The 22605-nt window shown below is 42.3% G+C and overlaps 1 protein-coding gene across 8 annotated transcripts in view; it reads right to left on the reverse strand.

Annotated features, from left to right (window-relative positions):
• trpm3 (transient receptor potential cation channel, subfamily M, member 3) overlaps positions 1-22605 on the reverse strand; it is a 514307-nt gene that overhangs the window by 68089 nt on the left and 423613 nt on the right. For 4 of the 8 annotated variants that reach the window (XM_062025461.1, XM_062025460.1, XM_062025464.1 and 1 more), the window contains 2 exons: positions 18624-18852; positions 2478-2645 (listed from right to left, as the gene is read on the reverse strand). In XM_062025461.1, coding sequence (XP_061881445.1) covers positions 2478-2645; positions 18624-18852 — 397 coding nt within the window. Of the gene's footprint in view, positions 1-2441; positions 2646-18623; positions 18853-22605 lie in introns of all 8 variants that reach the window. The other 4 variants (XM_062025459.1, XM_062025458.1, XM_062025465.1 and 1 more) reach the window with 1 other exon arrangement.

Consider the following 22605-nt stretch of genomic DNA (forward strand, 5'->3'; position numbering starts at 1 on the left):
ACTAAACCGTCCCATGTGTGATGTCTGTGGGAAAGTGTTTTCATGCATATTTGAAAGTGCTTTCGTAATGTAATGAAGTTAGCATTAGCTAATGTGCTAACACATTTACGAGTGTCTGTGTTAGTATTTCTAACTTACAATGGCATTCTTTCTGTGTTTCAGTTTCGTAAATTTACCAAAACGTCACCGTGGAGTTATTGAGTCCGCTTAGCTGACTGGAGAGCTAGCTTCCGCAGCTAGTGTGTCCATGACGATGACTTCTGTTTTGTTTGATCAGCCGTTTTACTGTCGTGTTACAGACAATGTTTGGAAACAATTAAGCTGGGTAAATAAACATTTGCAAAACCTTTCTGCGTAAATAACTCATTTCACAACATATATATCTGCGGTTTATAGTCCGGTGCGGCTATTATATGGAATATTTTTTGTTCTAAAATTTATTGGGTGTGGCTTATATACCGGTGCACTCTATAGTCCGTAAAATAAGGTACATGCACACAGAAAGATAGTCTGGCACCTGGTCAAATTCTTTCAACCCAATGTGGCCCCCACCAGCCAAAAAAGTTTGGGGATCAGGGTAAACATCCCAGCTATAATGACAGAGCATTTACAGTATAGATGTTTACAAAACGTGTAAATATGGATATAGGCCCACACCCCCTTGCTTTTAGAGCAGGGGAGTCAAACTCATTTTAGATCGGGGGCCACATGGGGAAACATCTACTCCCAACTGGTAAAATCACAACACAATAACTTAAAAATAAAGACAACTTCAGATTGTTTTCTTTGTTTAAAAATAGAACAAGCACATTCTGAAAATGTACAAATTATAATTGTGTTGTTTTTTTTTTTAGACTTACATGTTGCGGTAAACAGTATTCTATTTTGATTTGTCGTTATTTATACTTTCTGAACAAATTATGGGATCATGTTCATCACTCAACTCATTGGTGTTAATTTTCAATCTATCAAGATAAAAACATAATATCAAAATCAAATTACAGGATGTTATTTAGATAGATAGATAGATAGATAGATAGATAGATAGATAGATAGATGGATAGATAGATAGATAGATAGATAGATAGATAGATAGATAGATAGATAGATAGATAGATAGATAGATAGTACTTTATTGATTCCTTCAGGAGAGTTCTCTCAGGAAAATTTTAATTCTAGCAGCAGTGTGCAGAATTGAGAACGAATTTAAAAAGTAAAAAATAAATAATGGGGTATAAATGGAAATAAAATAGAAAAGATAACAATAAGAATAAAAATAAAAAGGAACAATAAGAATGAAAATGTAACAGTAAAAATAAGAATATAACAAGAGAAACTAGGCAGTAGTGACCATGTTATGAAAATGTATTGCACTTTTTAAAATTTTTTTTTTATAGTTTTGCATCCCCTGTCATCCTAGTAAATAATTTGTTATTTATATATTAGTATATTTTTTGTTTTTATGTAGTTTGCTAATTTTCCTCGACTGGTGCACTAACATCATGTGCTTTTATTTTTCTTACATATGTAGCATCAGCTACAAAGATACAAACAATTGCTATTCCGACATCTAGTGGACACATGCAGAACAGCAGTTTCTTTCAATACAACATTTCGGCTCATTTTTATACTTAGCGAACTCATCCCGCGGGCCGGATAAAACCTGTTTGTACAAATGCCTGTTGCTTTGTGCCGACTTGCTAACTGTGATCATTGCAGATGGAACATATTTAGAGTGGTGCTGAAAGGTGATCAACTTCAATGCAATCAGTTAAATGGACGATATAACATCCGGGTTGCAAATTCCAAATCAATTTCCATTCTTGATTATAGCGAGCAAACTGGATCCTGATATATCGCCTCAACTGATTAGATTGAACTGGAACAAGTCCAAGTGCTGCCTGGGCATCCAAGTCTTTTGTGCCGATGAAGCGAATCTGCAGCGGTAAGAGGGTGCTGAGACTCTGGATGATTTAAGATGTGCAGCGGCAGACATCAATGCAAGTATGGCAGCCCACATGCGGAGTGGCAGCAAGCCATCACCGGTTAGGGGAAGGAGCGTCAGCAGGCAAAGTACTGTACCTCATCCCGGAGAGAAGGGGGATAGGGGAAAGAGAGTGCAGAGGATGGGGGGATTCAAAGGGAAAAGGAGAACAAGAGGGAGAGGGGGGGGAAAGGCGGAGGAGGAGAGAGATGGAGGGAGAAACATTCACGAGGAAAACCCACAAGAGACGCTACAACTCCACCATGTCCATGTCTTGGCTTAGACAACGAGAAACAGGAAGGTTGGCCATGTTGTGTGCGTTTGGACGACTGTGTGAGGACGCGTTAACAAATTGCCTCTGCAGAGTCACACTGCTCGTGTTTTTGGTCATGTGAGTGCCTGACGCAAACGTATGTGCACGGGTTCTGAGATGCAGGGCTGAGGTGGGTTCTCTCACCACGGAGTTGTACTGCGCCTCACAGTAAGACCTTACTGTGAACTCCATGTCTTCCTCCTCTTTCTCCTTGACCGGTTTCTCCGGCTCCTCTTCCTCCTTCTCCTGCAAGTAGGCCTCCTGGTCCTGGGGCATGTAGGACATCTCGTCCTTGTTCTTGAACTCCAGGCTCAGGATGGACGGCGGCAAGAGCAGACCCAAGATCACCTACGGGGAGGGGGGGCGTGGGGGGGAGGTGAAGTAAGTAAGTAGGTAAGTAAATTTAATTTATAAAGCGCTTATCACAGATAAAATCACAAAGCGCTGTACAAAACATAGGTGAAGTAAAACAACAATTAAATTTAAAACAACAGGGGCAACATCATAAAAAGGATACAAAGTGGATTAAAAATGATAGTTAAAAGGTGCATTAACTAAAAGTATGGAAGTAGTAGAATTGTCTCACATCAACTTATATATATCAATATGATATTAATACATATGCATATATTAATGAATATACATATGCGAATACAAATGTGATATACAAATAAATAAATCATTTGTATAAATAAACGCGTATTTGTAAATATATTTTTGAGATTTGAAAATATATACAAATAAAATGTATAAATATAAAAATGTGACATACAATTAAATAAATAATTTGTATTAACAAACACGTATTTGTAAATATATTTTTGAGATTTGAAAATATATACAAATAAAATGTATACATATAAAAATGTGGCATACAACTAAATCAAGAAATTGTATAAATAAACGTGTATTTGTAAATATATTTTTGAGATTTGAATATAAATATGCTTGATTTTGTATTTGTATTGAATTTGCATATGTGGATCACTTTTTTGTGGTGATGTCCGATAATATCGGCAGCCCGATATTATCTGCCGATAAATGCTTTAAAATGTAATATCAGAAATTATCGGTATCGGCTACATAATTATCGGTATCGGTTTCTAAAAGTAAAATGTATGACGTTTTAAAACACCGCTGTGTACACGGACGTAGGGAGAGGTACAGAGTGCCAATAAACCTTAAAGGCGTTTCCTTTGCGTGCGTGCCGTCCGATTCACATAATATCTACCGGCTGTTCTCATCACGAATTAATGCAAGGCATACTTGGTCAACAGCCATACAGGTCACACTGAGGGTGCCCGTATACACAAGTTTAACACTGTTACAAATATGCGCCACACTGTGAACCCACACCAAACAAGAATGACAAACACATTTCGGGAGAACATCCGCACCGTAACACAACATAAACACCACAGAACAAATACCCAGAATCCCTTGCAGTACTAACTCTTCCGGGACGATACAATATAATATTTTTTCTTTTAAAATTTAGTGGGTGCGGCTTATATACCGGTGCGCTCTACAGTCCGGAAAATAGGGTATATATACATTCAAAAAAGAACAGCAGTGTTCTATAACATCCCAGTACATCAAAACAAACAATACTGTGCTTATAAATATGCTCATAAATATCGACAATATTCAACTATTTTACATTTTAAAAAGAACAGCCTTGATGTGGAGCCTTCAAAGATATTGCTCTTAATTTTCTTGCAGTATGATGGTAGTGTGACGTCATGTCATTTAATAAAAAAGTTTATGTCATATTGAAAGACAAGTCTTTGTGTTTTTATTGTTAATTCAGTGTCAACATTTCAGCTTTGTCTTACTATGTTATGTCTTTTTGCTCTAATTTTTTTTATGGCTAAAACGTGCCACTACCCATAAAAAAAAGCGCTGCGGTGAGCAAAATTCAAACACTTTGCCTTCCTGGCGAAATAAGTAAACTACAGGTGTTCAAAGTGTTTCCTTAGGACTTTTGGAAGTGATAACGATTGTGTCGCACGCTTCCGGGGGTGTTCCGCATAATGTGTTAATGCACACTCCCTGGGGGCTTGTGGTGGCGGACATCTGCTCTCACTCGCGGGGTGAATACTTTCGTGACCACTCGTATTTGAATACCAAACAAATGCATGACACAAGATACACCTCTCTTTCACTTTTACTGTGTACCTCCTCTAATATGTGTTCTGAAGCGGAGATACGCCACACCTACACTGATACACTCCTATTATCATTTGTTTATGAGCAAGGGTGAACCCGAAGCGCCAAATCCGCATTTGTGACGGGCTTCTACGGATAAGTAAATATGTGGAAAACACTGGCTTGATTATTTTTAAGACAGCAGGCGTTCTTCAGCGCTGACTCCGTACTGATATACGAGAATCGACGCAGTATTCAGGACTGAAGATAATAACAAGTGTCGATATTTCTGACAACCCTAGTCAGATATAATAAAGATGTTCTCTTTCATGAGAACTGATGATGAAAACTGATCAGTAGGGTTGTACGGTATACCGATATTAGTATAGTAAGTACCGCGATACTAATGAATCATTTTTGGTACTATAGCGTCTCTGAAACGTACCGGTCCCGCACCCCCCCTGCGCCCGCGTCGAAGTCACGTCGTGACATTGCTGCTTTACGAGCAGACGAGCATGTTCGGCAGCGCACAATCACAGAGTACTTACAAGCAGACACAGTGTGTAGACAGAAAAGGGAGAATGGACGCATTTTGGCTTAAAAACTAAAGATAAAGGTGAAGTTATAACACTGAAACGCCCCCAGGAAGAGGTGCTTTAAGACATGGCTAGCTAGCTAGCGGCTAACGTCCATCCGCATTTAGACTTAGACTTAGACAAACTTTAATGATCCACAAGGGAAATTGTTCAACACAGTAGCTCAGTTACAATGATGGAAAGGACAATGCAGGTATAAATAGACTATCCATCCATCCATCCATTTTCTACCGCTTATTCCCTTCGGGGTCGCGGGGGGCGCTGGAGCCTATCTCAGCTACAATCGGGCGGAAGGCGGGGTACACCCTGGACAAGTCGCCATCTCATCGCAGGGCCAACACAGATAGACAGACAACATTCACACACATTCACACTAATATAGCTATAAAAAAAATCTAACATATATACCAATATATACATAATATGTGTACAGAGTAATTTATATACAGATATATTATATTATGTCTATAACATATATACAATATAAACCAATGACCATGTACAATATTACGGTATATACAGTGTATATGACAGCAGCAGCATAAAATAGAGAGTAGGTCCAGCAGGAAATAGAAAATAGACATTATAAACAAAGAGAAGTAGCTAACATGTCAGGTGTCAGGTAATAGGCAGATGTCATCTATTGCTGTATGGCGAGTGATTATACAGCTGGATGGAGTGTGGAATGAAGGAGTTCTTGAATCGCACAGTGCAGGAAGGAAGTTGAAGGAGCCTGTTGGAGTATGAACTCCGCTGTCCCTTAATTGTCAGGTGGAGTGGATGGGCAGGATTGTCCATGATGGCCAGCAGTTTGTCCAGTGACCTCCTGTCCCTCACTGACACAAACGCCTACAATTGCGTGCCAATAGTTTGGCCGGCTTTCCGGATCAGATTATCAATCCGGTTTGAGTCCCTTTTGCTGGTGCTGCTCCCCCAACAAACCACTGCAAAGTACAGTGCACTGGCCACAACAGACTGATAAAATATAACAGCTTGCTGCACACATTGAATGACCTAAGCTTCCTCAGGAAAAAGAGTCTGCTCATGCCCTTCTTGTAAACAGCTTTGCAGTTGTCCTTCCAGTCCAGTCTGCTGTTCAAGTGGACTCCCAGGTACTTGTACTGCTCCACTACTGCCACCTCCCGGCCTTGGATCTTGATGGGCTCCACCGGGGTCACTCTCTTCCTGAAGTCGATGACCAGCTCCTTGGTCTTGTCCACATTAAGGACCAGATGGTTCGCCTGAGACCACTCCACAAAGTCAGCGATCAGTGTCCTGTACTCCAATGCCCGCCCCTCTCCGATACACCCGACCACAGCAGAGTCGTCAGAGTATTTCTGCAGGTGGCAGGACCTGGAACTATACTGGAAGTCTGAGGTGTACAGGGTGAACAGGAAAGGAGACAGGACGGTCCCCTGTGGAGCACCTACACCACTGACCACAGTATCTGACACGGAGCTCCCCAGTCGCACAAACTGGGGCCTGTCAGACAAGTAATCAGTGATCCAGGAGACAATGGATGAACTGACACCCATCCTGAGCAACTTGTCACTCATCAGAATTGGCTGAATAGTGTTAAAGGCACTGGAGAAATCAAAAAACACGATCCTCACAGTGCCCTTCCCACCATCCAGGTGAGAGTGAGCACGATGCAGCAGGTAGATAACAGCATCGTCCACTCTTACATGGGGCTGATATGCAAACTGTAGAGGATCCAGGGAAGGAGCCACCAGTGGCCTCAGCTGATCCAGCACAAGTCTCTCAAGGACCTTCATGACCTGGGACGTCAGGGCTACAGGTCTGAAGTCATTTGAGCTCGATGGGACGGTCTTCTTGGGCACCGGCACTATGCAGGATGTTTTCCATAGCACTGGTATCCGTTCTAGCTTCAGACTCAGGTTGAAGATGGAGTGCAGGATCCCAGTTAGCTGAGCAGCGCAAGTCTTCAGGACCCAGGGGTTGACTCGGTCAGGGCCTGCTGACTTAGCTGGATTGACTTTCTCCTGCTGTCGTCTTACAAGTCCAGGTGTCAGACACACCGGGCTGGCTTTCTCAGTGGGGGTGGAAGTGGGGGAGGGGAGAGGGGGGAAAAAACGGCTGTGGCAGGTAAAAGAGAAGGAGAGGGAGGTGGAGGTGTGAGAACAGGAGTAGTGGGGGGAGGGCCAGTAAGGGGTGCGTTGCTAAATCTGTTGAAAAACAAATTCAGCTCGTTGCCTCTATCTGCACCCCCATCCAGCAGTTTGGCTTTATTGTTGAAGCCTGTGATGGCCTTCATACCCTTCCAAACCTCACGAGTGTTGTTTTGTTGGAGTTTAGCTTCAAGCTTCCTTCTATAGAGGCTTTGCAGTCACATGGTTTTATCACATGACTTTGTGTTATGCCGCCATCTTGCCGGTCAACCGGTCAGCTCGTTCCTACGTGTTCGTACAGATTCAGTTTGATTTCTGCGCTACATTTTCACCGATTTCATCCGAATTATGGCTGATTTGCTATCCAATGAAGTTGTGCATTTGGATGAAGAGTCCAAGAAACGTTACCGAGAGAAGTAAGATCCGTACCTTTTACCGAGAAGCATGCTAAAATCACCTGAGCATTTTGCAACAGCCGACCTGCCTGATCTCTCATATCCAGACATTTATAATTACCTCGTCGATTCACCATCTCCGTGCACTGGAAAGGACCTTAAGGCATACAAGAGTCTGGATGCCTACAAGTATTTTACAGCAGGTTTTGTGCATGATGGGCTGATATGTCAGATTCCAAACAAGAATCGATTTCTTCTCATGACCAAGGTAAGGAAAAAGCACACACAGAAGAGCCTACTGTCTGTTTACAAATCCGCGTGGCAGTAACAGTGTGATTGTGAAAAAACTACGGAAGTGATTCTAATGAAAACTCACATTGTTAAGCTGCCTTTCTAAAAATGCACCCAGCATTTTCAACAATAATTTTTGTATCATCCCATATTGTATTGTTTCACATTTTGTGAAACAAATCAGGGGTAAATAGTTTGTTTACATACCTGATATGAAGTGTTCATTGCATATTGTGTACATCGTAGGTTTCCATCGTTCACGACAAATCGCCGCAATCCATTTATCGCGTTTTTGATGTTTGCCGGGAATCTATAGAAGCTAAGATTTGGTTTATCGCCTCGTCTATTGCTACATCCAACAGCCCAGCAGGTTTCAGGTGTTGTTCCTGAAAACGCACCCCTGTCGTAGAATGCACCCCCTGACGCGGGTGCGCGCTTACGTCACTCGTTTCGAAAAGTATATCTAAACTCGGCTTTAATGACTGAAGTGGCTGAAATCGCCTCTTTTAAATCGCCTCTTTCGGTTCCAAGCTCAAATAGCAGCAGATCTAACAAGAAAGCGTGTGTGAGTCGTTGACGGGCACTGAACTGGTGACCGGCAAGATGGCCGCCAAGCTAATGTCACGTGGCTGATGACGTCAGCTGCAAAGCCTCTATAGGCATCTTTCCCTTCTTGAAGATTAACTTTGAGCTGCCACTGAATCCTCTTCAACTCGTCCCGATCACCGGATCTGAAGGCTCGCTTCTTTTTATTTAGCAGCACCTTTAGCTGGCTGGTGATCCAGGGCTTGTTATTTGGGTAACAGTGGACAGTTTTTGTCGGGATGATGGAGACCTCACAGAAATTGATGTAGTCAGTGATGCAGTCTGTGATTTTGTTGATATCTGTCCCGTGAGGCTTACACAGTACTTCCCAGTCTGTAGTCTCAAAGCAGTCTTGTAAGGCTATGCCTGCCTCAATACTTCTCATTTGCACCGATTTAGTTGAGATGGGCTGCCTCCTCACAGCAGGAACGTAATGAGGTGTTAAAAGCACCAGATTGTGATCAGACCATCCCAGGGGGGGCAGGGCAGTGGCTCTGTATGCATCTTTTGAATTAGCATACAGTAGGTCCAGAGTTTTATTTTCCCGTGTTGGACAGTGTACATATTGATGGAAAGTGGGTAAAATAGAGTCCAGAGAAACATGATTAAAGTCACCCGAAATGAGAATGAGGGCATCGGGATGTTTGGTCTGTTGCTTAGCAACAGCGGCGTGAATGGTGTCACAAGCAGCAGTTTCGTCAGCAGAAGGAGGAACATACACTCCAATGAAGACTACAGAAGTAAATTCCCTTGGCAAATAATATGGCCGAATTCCAACAGCCAGAAGTTCAATGTCCGGCGTACAAACACAATCCTTTACAGTAATATGAGCAGGATTACACCACCTCTCGTTCACCAAGATGGCAATCCCTCCGCCTTTTTTCTTACCGCTCAGGAGTGTGCTTCTATCCGCCCGTGAGGTTGTGAAGCCGGGTAGAGACGCGCTGTGGTCCGGGAAGTCCGCGTGTAGCCAAGTCTCCGTAAAGCACATGATGCTGCACACGGCGTACTCCTTTTGAGTTCGGACGAGCCCAAACAATTCGTCCATTTTGTTCGCCAAAAACCGCACGTTCCCCATGAGGACAGAGGGGATTGCAGGCTTAAATGTCCTTCTGCGCTCCTTCATCTTTATGCCGGCACGGCGTCCCCTGCGCTTTTTCCGTACTTCCACGGGAAGGTCCGGCCGCGTTCCCCATAGCGCTGGTAAGGAGAGCGCAAACAGCTCCTCGCGGGTGTAAACAAAAGGTCTACTGCTCCGCTGATCAAAGCCAAACACAAAACGGCCCGAAAAGAAAAATAAAAGTAACGAAAACACACAAAAGCGCCCAAGAACCATAATTAGTGGTTTATGGAAGGTAAGAGATTTTGCAGTGTTGTAGCTACTTCTAAATCACTAATCCTCGTCTCCATGGCGACAAATAAAGTAAGTTTCTTACAAGTGTCATCCCTGCAGGACGAGGAATAGCTAAACATGCTTCACTACACACCGTAGCTCACCGGCGTCAAAATGTAAACAAACGCCACTGGTAGATCTACACCGAACATCCACTGTAATGATATCAAGTACAGGCACGTATCGAGTCGATACTACTATGATTACGTCAATCTTTTTTGGCATCACAACATCTTCTTTCGTTTAAAAAAAAAATTATGTTATTTTTATCCATCCATCCATCCATCTTCTTCCGCTTATCCGAGGTCGGGTCGCGGGGGCAGCAGCCTAAGCAGGGAAGCCCAGACTTCCCTCTCCCCAGCCACTTTGTCTAGCTCTTCCCGGGGGATCCCGAGGCGTTCCCAGGCCAGCCGGGAGACATAGTCTTCCCAACGTGTCCTGGGTCTTCCCTGTGGCCTCCTACCGGTCGGACATGCCCTAAACACCTCCCTAGGGAGGCGTTCGGGTGGCATCCTGACCAGATGCCCGAACCACCTCATCTGGCTCCTCTCGATGTGGAGGAGCAGTGGCTTTACTTTGAGCTCCTCCCGGATGACAGAGCTTCTCACCCTATCTCTAAGGGAGAGACCCGCCACCCGGCGGAGGAAACTCATTTTGGCCGCTTGTACCCGTGATCTTGTCCTTTCGGTCATAACCCAAAGCTCATGATCATAGGTGAGGATGGGAACGTAGTCATTATTAGTTATTATTATTAGTTATTATTTTTATAAACTCAGGAAATATGTCCCTGGACACATGAGGACTTTGAATATGACCAATGTATGATCCTGTAACTAATGGTATCGGATTGATACCCAAAACTAATGTAAAGTATCAAACAACAGAAGAATAAGTGTTTATTACATTTTAACAGAAGTGTAGATAGAACATGTTAAAAGAGAAAGTAAGCAAATATTAACAGTAAATGAACAAGTAGAAAAATAATTAATTTTCTACCACTTGTCCTTAATAATGTTGACAAAATAATAGAATGGAAGATGACACAATATGTTACTGCATATGTCAGCAGCTAAATTAGGAGCCTTTGTTTGTTTACTTACTACTAAAAGACAAGTTGTCTAGTATGTTCAGTATTTTATTTAAGGACTGCAAAAAGAAACATATGTTTAATGTACCCTAATATTTTTTTGTTAAAATAAGGCCAATAATGCAATTTTGGTGGTCCCCTTTATTTAGAAAAGTACCGAAAAGTATTTGTATTTAGCGTATTACATTCCGTAACTAGTGTTTGGATCCCACTGTACGCAATATCTGAAGAGCATGGAAAAAAGCATTTCACTGTGGTGTACTCTGCGTGTGACGAATAAAACTTGAAACTTGAAAGTACCGAAAAGTATCGAAATAATTAATAATAATAATTAATAAATAATTAATAATAATAATAATAACGATACCAATATATTGGTATCGTTACAACACTACTGATCAGTGAATGTGATAGTCACATGATTTAAACCAGGGGTCCCCAAACTTTTTGACTCCGGGGCCGCATTGGGGTAAAACTATTTGGCTGGGGGCCGCGCTATATATATATATATATATATATATATATATATATATATATATATATATATATATATATATATATATATATATATATATATATATGTAAATGTGTGTGTGTGTATATATGTTTATGTATATGTAAATGTGTATATATGTGTGTGTATATACTGTATGTATATGTCTATGTATATGTATATGTCTATGTATATATATATGTATATACAGTATACACTGTATATATATGTATATGCGTCTATATATATATATATACACACCGGTATGTATTCATACATATATATTCCTCGCGCACTAATTGACTTAAAGAGCGCACTTGCTGCATGTCACGTTATCGATGGTAAAATGCATTTTTAGACAATATGATTTGCCTGAGTGGCTAGGAGACGGTAGAAAATGGACTAGTAAGGACAAATTAAAAAAAAAAATAATAATACAAAAAAATAAATAAATAAATATATATATATATATATATATTTTTTTTTTAACTTGGGACTTCCCGCGGGCCGGATTTTGGACACTGGGGGGCCGTATCCGGCCCGCGGGCCGTAGTTTGGGGACCCCTGATTTAAACTGTCATAAACAGTTTGCCATGAAAATACAGTATGCTTAAAAGACTTTAATGCACACTTAATGGTCAACCTAATGGACAAAAGAGAAGATGATAGATTGAAGTGTAATGGGGCTTTGCCGTAAGCGTTGTTGAGAATTGATTGCTTTTATAGTGAATATTAACGGGTTTTTGTTTTTTTTGGAATGTACAGACCCACTCGCTTAGACGCGTACTTAGCTTAAAGGGATCTTTTGTAAGCGTCTGAACAAACTAACGCTGATCCATCGTTTTTCTTAATGGTCACTTGGTGCCAGCAGCAAGTTGTGGTATACCATGGAGAAGCCACACCCTCTGAAACAGAAGATACATCACCACCTACTCAGTGGCCTAGTGGTTAGAGTGTCCGCCCTGAGATCGGTAGGTTGTGAGTTCAAACCCCGGCCGAGTCATACCAAAGACTATAAAAATGGGACCCATTACCTCCCTGCTTGGCGCTCAGCATCAAGGGTTGGAATTGGGGGTTAAATCACCAAAAATGATTCCCGGCCGCGGCCAGGCGGTGATCTAGGGTGATGGGTCAATAATTTCGCCACACCTAGTGTGTGTGTGACAATCATTTTTACTTGAACTTTAACAAAGAACAAAGATGGTCATTGTAGGAGACAGAGAGGGGAATATGCTCCCCTTGTGGTAAATGGAGCTTCCTTCAAGTTCCTGGGAACATACACCTCAAAAGACCTCACATGGACTGTCAACACTTCAGGACTGGCCAAAAAGGCACAACAGAGACTCGATATATCGCGGGTTTGTCTCTGTGCGATATAGAAAATGACTATATCGTGATATTCGAGTATACGTCCTCATGCAGTTGCTTTTACCTGCGGGGCATTAAACTGCATGCGTTTCTCACTCTTTCCTGTCTCTCCTTCTCACAGACACTTAAAGGCCTACTGAAAGCCACTACTACCGACCACGCAGTCTGATAGTTTATATATCAATGATGAAATCTTAACATTGCAACACATGCCAATGCGGCCGGGTTAACTTATAAAGTGCAATTTTAAATTTCCCGCGAAACTTCCGGTTGAAAACGTCTATGTATGATGACGTTTGCGCATGACGTCAATGGTTGAAACGGAAGTATTCGGACACATTGTATCTCAATACAAACAGCTCTGTTTTCATCGCAAAATTCCACAGTATTCTGGACATCTGTGTTGGTGAATCTTTTGCAATTTGTTTAATGAACAATGGAGACTGCAAAGAAGAAAGTTGTAGGTGGGATCGGTGTATTAGCGGCTGGCTGCAGCAACACAACCAGGAGGACTTTAACTTGGATTGCAGACGCGCTATCCGACGCTAGCCGACGCTAGCCGACGCTAGCCGCCGACCGCATCGATGATCGGGTGAAGTCCTTCCTCGTGCCGTCGATCGCTGGAACGCAGGTGAGCACGGGTGTTGATGAGCAGATGAGGGCTGGCGTAGGTGGAGCGCTAATGTTTTTATCATAGCTCTGACGAGGTCCCGTAGCTAAGGTAGCTTCAATGGCGTCGTTAGCAACAGCATTGCTAGGCTTCGACAGGCGGCACAGCATTAACCGTGTAGTTACAGGTCCAGTGTTTGGTTCGGTGTCTCCTGATAGTAGTATTGTTGATCTTCTGTCTATCCTTCCAGTCAGGGGCTTATTTCTTTTGTTTCTATCTGCATTTAAGCACGGTGCTATCACGTTAGCTCCATAGCTAAAGTGCTTCACCGATGTATTGTCGTGGAGATAAAAGTCACTGTGAATGTCCATTTCGCGTTCTCGACTCTCATTTTCAAGAGAATATAGTATCCGAGGTGGTTTAAAATACAAATCCGTGATCCACAATAGAAAAAGGAGAAAGTGTGGAATCCAATGAGCCCTTTTACCTAAGTTACGGTCAGAGCGAAAAAAGATACGTCCTGCACTGCACTCTAGTCCTTCACTCTCACGATCCTCATCCACGAATCTTTCATCCTCGCTCAAATTAATGGGGTAATCGTCGCTTTCTCAGTCCGAATCGCTCTCGCTGCTGGTGTAAACAATGGGGAAATGGGAGGAGCCTTTCAACCTGTGACGTCACGCTACTTCCGGTACAGGCAAGGCTTTTTTTTTATCAGCGACCAAAAGTTGCGAACTTTATCGTCGATGTTCTCTACTAAATCCTTTCAGCAAAAATATGGCAATATCGCGAAATGATCAAGTATGACACATAGAATGGATCTGCTATCCCCGTTTAAATAAAAAAAAATCATTTCAGTAGGCCTTTAACAAGTTATTGTTCCATAATCTGTCCCCTTTAATGTTCTGTGCCCAGGAGACAATACAAACTCCAGTGCGTTGCCCTCCACATCAATCAAAAGCATCCAAAGAATCCGTCCATTAAAATCAACATTCTCATGTCAGTGATTCATAGTCCACTCACAGCCTGCAGTGACGATACCATGATGGGCTACAATGTTGGGAATAGATGCGAACAGTCCTTATGTGTCACGCATATTGTTGTGACATTATTTGGACAGTGTTATTTGCTGTACGTCATCCCGAGGGCATAAGATCCTGTTTGTTCAACTTGTGGCAACGCTCGCTGGCATTCCGTCTCGCCAGGCTCAGCGGCATCTAGCCTCGACCCAAACACGCTCCGCTGTCTCCAAAAGGTCAAGGAAGACTTAAAGCGCTCTGCGGGGAGAGGCTAACTTGTCTCACTCTCTATTTCGTGTGACCTCCTCTCACCCCCTGCTGAGTGGCCACCCGCCCACTGACTGCACCGCCGGCAGCCCCACATGCCAACTGGCAGTTATAAATGAGTGCGACCTCTCTAATCTACCTTAACCTCCCCGGCACATGAAGTCGGGAAATTACATTTTACTGAGAAAATACCTCACCCTCCCAAGTGTATTTCATCCGTGAGCAATATAGGCACTGTAAGAGAGCTGATTATTGAGCAGACACTGACACATCTGACGCTGCTGTACGCTGAAAAATGTGTCCTAAAGGCTCGAGCCTAAAAGGTAGAATATGTGGGACACATTTTCAAGGTTTTTCTAGTAATTAAGGTCAGCTCCTCTGTTCCCGTTGGCTTCAGACGATGATTGGTAGACTTCAACCGACACAAGTGATGGCGGATGTTTCTGGCTTCTGGGTGATCGGTCTCATTAATCTCTGAAGTGATGCGCTGAACTTTCACCCTCATGGGAATTCAATTGTCCATTATTGTTACCGTCATTATAAGAAAATAAATGAGAAAAAAACACGTCGTAAATGTTAAGATACAACAACAAAAAAAAAAGATTGTGAAAGTTCAATGACAATGGCAAAAAATGCCCCTCTTAAAGGCCTACTGAAACCCACTACTACCGACCACGCAGTAGGATAGTTTATATATCAATGATGAAATTTCAACATTGCAACACATGCCAATACGGCCGGGTTAGATTAGTAAAGTGCAATTTTAAATTTCCCGCGAAATATTCTGCTGAAAACGTCTCGGTATGATGACGTTTGCGCGTGACGTCACGGATTGTGCGGACATATTGGGACAGCATTGTGGCCAGCTATTAAGTCGTCTGTTTTCATCGCAAAATTCCACAGTATTCTGGACATCTGTGTTGGTGAATCTTTTGCAATTTGTTTAATGAACAATGAAGACAGCAAAGAAGAAAGCTGTAGGTGGGATCGGTGTATTAGCGGCTGGCTGCACCAACACAACCAGGAGGACTTTGAGTTGGATAGCAGACGCGCTACCGTGAGTACGCAGCTTTGGCTTCCAAACATTTGATCGCTTGCCCATACGTGCGTGCCGCTATGTGCATGTCACGTACGTAACTTTGGGGAAATATATGTGCTGTATGAACTTTACGGAGGTGAACGGTACTTTGGGCTGTGGGATTGAGTGTGTTGTGCGGGTGTTTGAGTTGTATTGGTGGGTTATATGGACGGGAGGGGGGAGGTGTTTGTTATGCGGATTAATTGGTGGCATATTAAATACAAGCCTGGTTGTGTTGTGGCTAATAGAGTATATATATGTCTTGTGTTTATTTAATGTTTTAGTCATTCCCAGCTGAATATCAGGTCCCACCCGCCTCTCACAGCATCTTCCCTATCTGAATCGCTTCCACTGCCCTCTAGTCCTTCACTCTCACTTTCCTCATCCACAAATCTTTCATCCTCGCTCAAATTAATGGGGTAATCGTCGTTTTCTTGGTCCGAATCGCTCTCCCTGTTGCTGGCCATGATTGTAAACAATGTGCAGATGTGAGGCGCTCCACAACCTGTGACGTCACGCTACTTCCGGTACAGGCAAGGCTTTTTTATCAGCGACCAAAAGTTGCAAACTTTATCGTCGATGTTCTCCACTAAATCCTTTCAGCAAAAATATGGCAATATTGCGAAATGATCAAGTATGACACATAGAAAGAACCTGCTATTCCCGTTTAAATAAGAAAATTTCATTTCAGTAGGCCTTTAAAAAGAATAAAAATATACAATATACATACGTTGCCCGGATCATGTTTTGTTCTGTTAGTTTTGACTACCTCAGTTCTGTTTTCTGCACCCCTGGGTTTGTGTTTAAGTTGTCAAGACTGCAGATTAGTTCCACCTGCCTCTGATTAGTGTTCGGGACGCTCACCTGTTCCTGGGCACTAATCAGAGAGCTATTTATTCCTGTTTCTTTCCACAATCAGTCTGGCTGCCTTGTTTTCATCACGCAACGGTTAACGACGGCTACAGTTTTGATTCCTGTTTGTATGTTAGCTTCCACGCTAGGCTCTTTCTTAGCTTTGCCAATCCTTATTTAAACTATAACCATTTTCTGACCGACCTGAACCATTTGATAATGAAAAAAAAAAAAATAGTATGAATTCAATATGATCAGCAACATTAACCAAACACTTTAAAACACTTTAACCTACAAAATAAAAATAAATACATTTATTTGTGCTCTTTGTGTTTTATTATTAAAATGAGGAAGTCAGGTTTATTAGCTACAATGAGCACCCTGAGGCCCACCCCACTCTTTGAATCATAATCCACTGATAAATTATTTAAAAAAAAGTTTCTCAGTACTTCGTATTGTAAGTAGAGATTAGTTGATACACATTGGATTACCATTTGTCGGGGTTTAAGCCTCCCCCTGTCTTCAACAACTAGTTTCTAACTTAAATCAAGGGTCCTTGAATGCACCCTAGTTATGTGCAATGAGTTGCTAAAAGCGAAACGTATACGTAACTTTCTACTATGCTATCTAGAATTATTTCACCTTTCTTGTATGATCTCATCCTGGTTTCAAAATGGTGTGTGAATGCTTAAATTATAGTTAGTTGTTACTTTTCCAAAAAAGTCATTGAATTAGTAACATAATTACTCTTTGATAATTGTAATTAATTATTTGTAAAAGTAATTGTTGTGTTTCTTTAAAAAAAACTAAAATATCTGGCATATGTAGTTGAAAAACGTTTCATGAAAGCAGAGTGTGGGTGTGGGCCACTAAAAGGCGGGAAGAGAGAGCCAGACAGAGCAGCATTAGCGCAGCTGTGTTTGTTTGCTCTTGTGGGACGGTAGCTTTGTTGAATCATTTTCCTGGATTATGTTACCTCTTGTGTATACAACAAAAAGCTACATGTGCTCAGATGGCTTTCTTATCTTCTTGTCCACAAACGAGGTATTGTAGGATCCCAAGCTTGTCACTTTAGTGGTTAGAGTGTCCGCCCTGAGATCGGTAGGTTGAGAGTTCAAACCCCGGCCGAGTCACACCAAAGACTATAAAAATGAGACCCATTACCTCCCTGCTTGGCACTCAGCATCAAGGGTTGGAATTGGGGGTTAAATCACCAAAAATTATTCCCGGGCACGGCCATCGCTGCTGCTCACTGCTCCCCTCACCTCCCAGGGGGTGAACAAAGGGATGGGTCAAATGCAGAGGACACATTTCATCACACCTAGTGTGTGTGTGACAATCATTGGTACTTTAACTTTAACTTTAATCTATGATTTCTTGTTCATTATTCCCCCGTAATAGTAGTGTGTGTATCAGTGTGTGTTCTTGCGTTTGCTGTGTGATGTTGCTTCCATTTGATATCAAGTTAATTTTAGTGTAAAGCTGGTTGTTGCTTTCAAGAGGAGTGATCAAAAATTCAACCAGAAGCTTGTGGATGGCTACCAAAAGCACCTTATTGCAGTGAAACTTGCCAAGGGACATGTAACCAAATATTAACATTGCTGTATGTATACTTTTGACCCAGCAGATTTGCTCACATTTTCAGTAGACCCATAATAAATTCATAAAAGAACCAAACTTCGTGAATGTTTTTTGTGACCAACAAGTATGTGCTCCAATCACTCTATCACAAAAAAATAAGATTTGTAGAAATGATTGGAAACTCAAGACAGCCATGACATTATGTTCTTTACAAGTGTATGTAAACTTTTGACCACAACTGTACATTGTTTCATATAGATAAATTGCTTCAACATTGACATTTTCCATTTACAAACCCTGTCCAAGCACCAATTAAGTTCGTAAATCAACGTTCCACTATACAAATATTACCAAATAGCTTTGACTTGAAAAAAAAAACATGTAACTAAAATACTCTAATATTCAAATACATTCAAACCCCCCACTTGCTGTACCTTCAGTCCTGAGTTCTTGCGCATCCGCAGTCGCCCCATCCACATGTCGGTCAGCAGCATCTGGCTGCAGGTGTGCGCGATGAAATCTCGATGCTTGGCCGCTACCGCCAGCTGCAGGCAGGTGGCGTTGCTCCAGTTCTTCAGCTCATAAGTCAGGAGCTTCATGGCCATCTGCTCGTCCTGTTTATAGGACTGGTCCAGAAGTTCCACTGCCAGCTGGCCAAACTCTCTGGGAGACAGTATGCAGGACATAAACAGAAAGACATGAACAGAGGGAGCAGTGCGCCTTGTGCTCAACATGTAAGGATTACATGAACCTGGTCCAGGCATCGCTGGCCATCTGCTGGAAAGTCTAAATTAGATTTGCACATGGACACTTCCAATTTGAAATGGCTGGAGTGGATAGACGCACACGTATTCTGTTGTACGACATCGGTGTTCGCTGTATTGTGGTGCTACCCTAGTTACACGCGATCTTAAATAAACGGTGGCGATTTCTACACCACACACTTTTTTTGACACACTAAAACCACACTAATAAACATTGTAATGGTGTTTAAAGGCCTACTGAAACCCACTACTACCGACCACGCAGTCTGATAGTTTATATATCAATGATGAAATCTTAACATTGCAACACATGCCAATACGGCCGGGTTAAGTTATAAAGTGCAATTTTAAATTTCCAGGCAAACTTCCGGCTGAAAACGTTTCGATATGATGACGTTTGCGCGTGACGTCAATGGTTGAACCGGAAGTATTGGGACACATTGTATCCCAATACAAACAGCTCTGTATTCATCGCAAAATTCTACAGTATTCTGGACATCTGTGTTGGTGAATCTTTTGCAATTTGTTTAATGAACAATGAAGACTGCAAAGAAGAAAGCTGTAGGTGGGATCAGTGTATTAGCGGCCGGCTGCAGCAACACAACCAGGAGGACTTTGAGTTGGATAGCAGACGCGCTATCCGACGCTAGCCGCCGACCGCATCGATGATCGGGTGAAGTCCTTCGTCGCGCCGTCGATCGCTGGAACGCAGGTGAGCACGGGTGTTGATGAGCAGATGAGGGCTGGCGTAGGTGGAGCGCTAATGTTTTTATCATAGCTCTGACGAGGTCCTGTAGCTAAGTTAGCTTCAATGGCGTCATTAGCAACAGCATTGTTAGGCTTCGACAGGCGGCACAGCATTAACCGTGTGGTTACAGGTCCAGTGTTTGGTTCGGTGTCTCCTGATAGTAGTATTGTTGATTTTCTGTCTATCCTTCCAGTCAGGGGCTTATTTCTTTTGTTTCTATCTGCATTTAAGCACGATGCTATTACGTTAGCTCCATAGCTAAAGTGCTTCACCGATGTATTGTCGTGGAGATAAAAGTCACTGTGAATGTCCATTTCGCGTTCTCGACTCTCATTTTCAAGAGTATATAGTATTAAAGTTAAGTTAAAGTACCAATGATTGTCACACACACACTAGGTGTGGTGAAATTTGTCCTCTGCATTTGACCCATCCCCTTGATCACCCCCTGGGAGGTGAGGGGAGCAGTGGGCAGCAGGAATTGTTTTTTGGTGATTTAACCCCCAATTCCAACCCTTGATGCTGAGTGCCAAGCAGGGAGGTAATGGGTCCCATTTTATAGTCTTTGGTATGACCCGGCCGGGGTTTGAACTCACAACCTACCGATCTCAGGGCGGACACTCTAACCACTAGGCTAAGTTAGCTTCAATGGCGTCGTTAGCAACAGCATTGCTAGGCTTCGCCAGGCGGTACCGCATTAACCGTGTGGTTACAGGTCCAGAGTTTGGTAGTATTGTTGATCTTCTGTCTATCCTTCCAGTCAGGGGCTTATTTCTTTTGTTTCTATCTGCATTTAAGCACGATGCTATTACGTTAGCTCCATAGCTAAAGTGCTTCACCGATGTATTGTCGTGGAGATAAAAGTCACTGTGAATGTCCATTTCGCGTTCTCGACTCTCATTTTCAAGAGTATATAGTATTAAAGTTAAGTTAAAGTACCAATGATTGTCACACACACACTAGGTGTGGTGAAATTTGTCCTCTGCATTTGACCCATCCCCTTGATCACCCCCTGGGAGGTGAGGGGAGCAGTGGGCAGCAGGAATTGTTTTTTGGTGATTTAACCCCCAATTCCAACCCTTGATGCTGAGTGCCAAGCAGGGAGGTAATGGGTCCCATTTTATAGTCTTTGGTATGACCCGGCCGGGGTTTGAACTCACAACCTACCGATCTCAGGGCGGACACTCTAACCACTAGGCTAAGTTAGCTTCAATGGCGTCGTTAGCAACAGCATTGCTAGGCTTCGCCAGGCGGTACCGCATTAACCGTGTGGTTACAGGTCCAGAGTTTGGTAGTATTGTTGATCTTCTGTCTATCCTTCCAGTCAGGGGCTTATTTCGCCTGTTTCTATATGCAGTTAAGCACGATGCTATCACGTTAGCTCCTTAGTTAAAGTGCTTCACCGATGTATTGTCGTGGAGATAAAAGTCGCTGTGAATGTCCATTTCGCGTTCTCGACTCTCATTTTCAAGAGGATATAGTATCCGAGGTGGTTTAAAATACAAATCCGTGATCCACAATAGAAAAAGGAGAAAGTGTGGAATCCAATGAACCCTTGTACCTAAGTTACGGTCCGAGCGAAAAAAGATACGTCCTGCACTGCACTCTAGTCCTTCACTCTCACGTTCCTCATCCACGAATCTTTCATCTTCGCTCAAATTAATGGGGTAATCGTCGCTTTCTCGGTTCGAATCGCTCTCGCTGCTGGTGTAAACAATGGGGAAATGTGAGGAGCCTTTCAACCTGTGATGTCACGCTACTTCCGGTACAGGCAAGGCTTTTTTTTATCAGCGACCAAAAGTTGCGAACTTTATCGTCGTTGTTCTCTACTAAATCCTTTCAGCAAAAATATGGCAATATTGCGAAATGTATGACACATACAATGGATCTGCTATCCTTGTTTAAATAAAAAAAATCATTTCAGTAGGCCTTTAAGTGTACCCAATAAAACTTCCTGAGAATGTATGTAGTAATTCGTGTTGTCCCGATACCAAAAAATGATTTTGATACTTTTCACAAAAAAAAGGCATTATTGGCTTTATTTTAACAAAAAATCTCAGGGTACATTAAACATATGTTTCTTATTGCAAGTTTGTCCTTAAATAAAATAGTGAACATACAAGACAACTTGTCTTTTACTAGTAAGTAAACAAACAAAGTCTCCTAATTTAGCTGCTGACGTATGCAGTAACATATTGTATCATTTATCCATCCATCCATCCATTTTCTACCGCTTGTCCCTTTCGGGGTTTGCTGGAGGTGCTGGAGCCTATCTCAGGTGCATTCGGGCGGAAGGAGGCGGGGTACACCCTGGACAAGTCGCCACCTCATCGCAGGGCCAACACAGATAGACAGACAACATTCACACTCACATTCACACACTAGGGCCAATTTAGTGTTGCCAATCAACCTATACCCAGGTGCATGTCTTTGGAGGTGGGAGGAAGCCGGAGTACCTGGAGGGAACCCACACAGTCACGGGGAGAACATGCAAACTCCACACAGAAAGTTCCCGAGCCCGGGATTGAACTCAGGACCTTCGTATTGTGAGGCACATGCCCTAACCCCTGTTCCACCGTGCTGCCTGTATCATTAATCATTCTATTATTTTGTCAACATTATTAAGGACAAGTGGTAGAACATGAATTATTAATCTACTTGTTCATTTACTGTTAATATCTTCTTATTGTCTCTTTTAGAATGTTCTATCTACACTTCTGTTAAAATGTAATAATCACTTATTCTTCTGTTGTTTGATACTTTACATTAGTTTTGGATGATACCACAAATTTGGGTATCAATCCGATACCAAGTAGTTACAGGATCATACATTGGTCATATTCAAAGTCCTCACGTGTCCAGGGACATATTTCCTGAGTTTATAAACATAATACACATTTAAAAAAA

Source organism: Entelurus aequoreus, linkage group LG17 (genome assembly GCF_033978785.1).
Source record: "Entelurus aequoreus isolate RoL-2023_Sb linkage group LG17, RoL_Eaeq_v1.1, whole genome shotgun sequence".
Taxonomy (NCBI): domain Eukaryota; kingdom Metazoa; phylum Chordata; class Actinopteri; order Syngnathiformes; family Syngnathidae; genus Entelurus; species Entelurus aequoreus.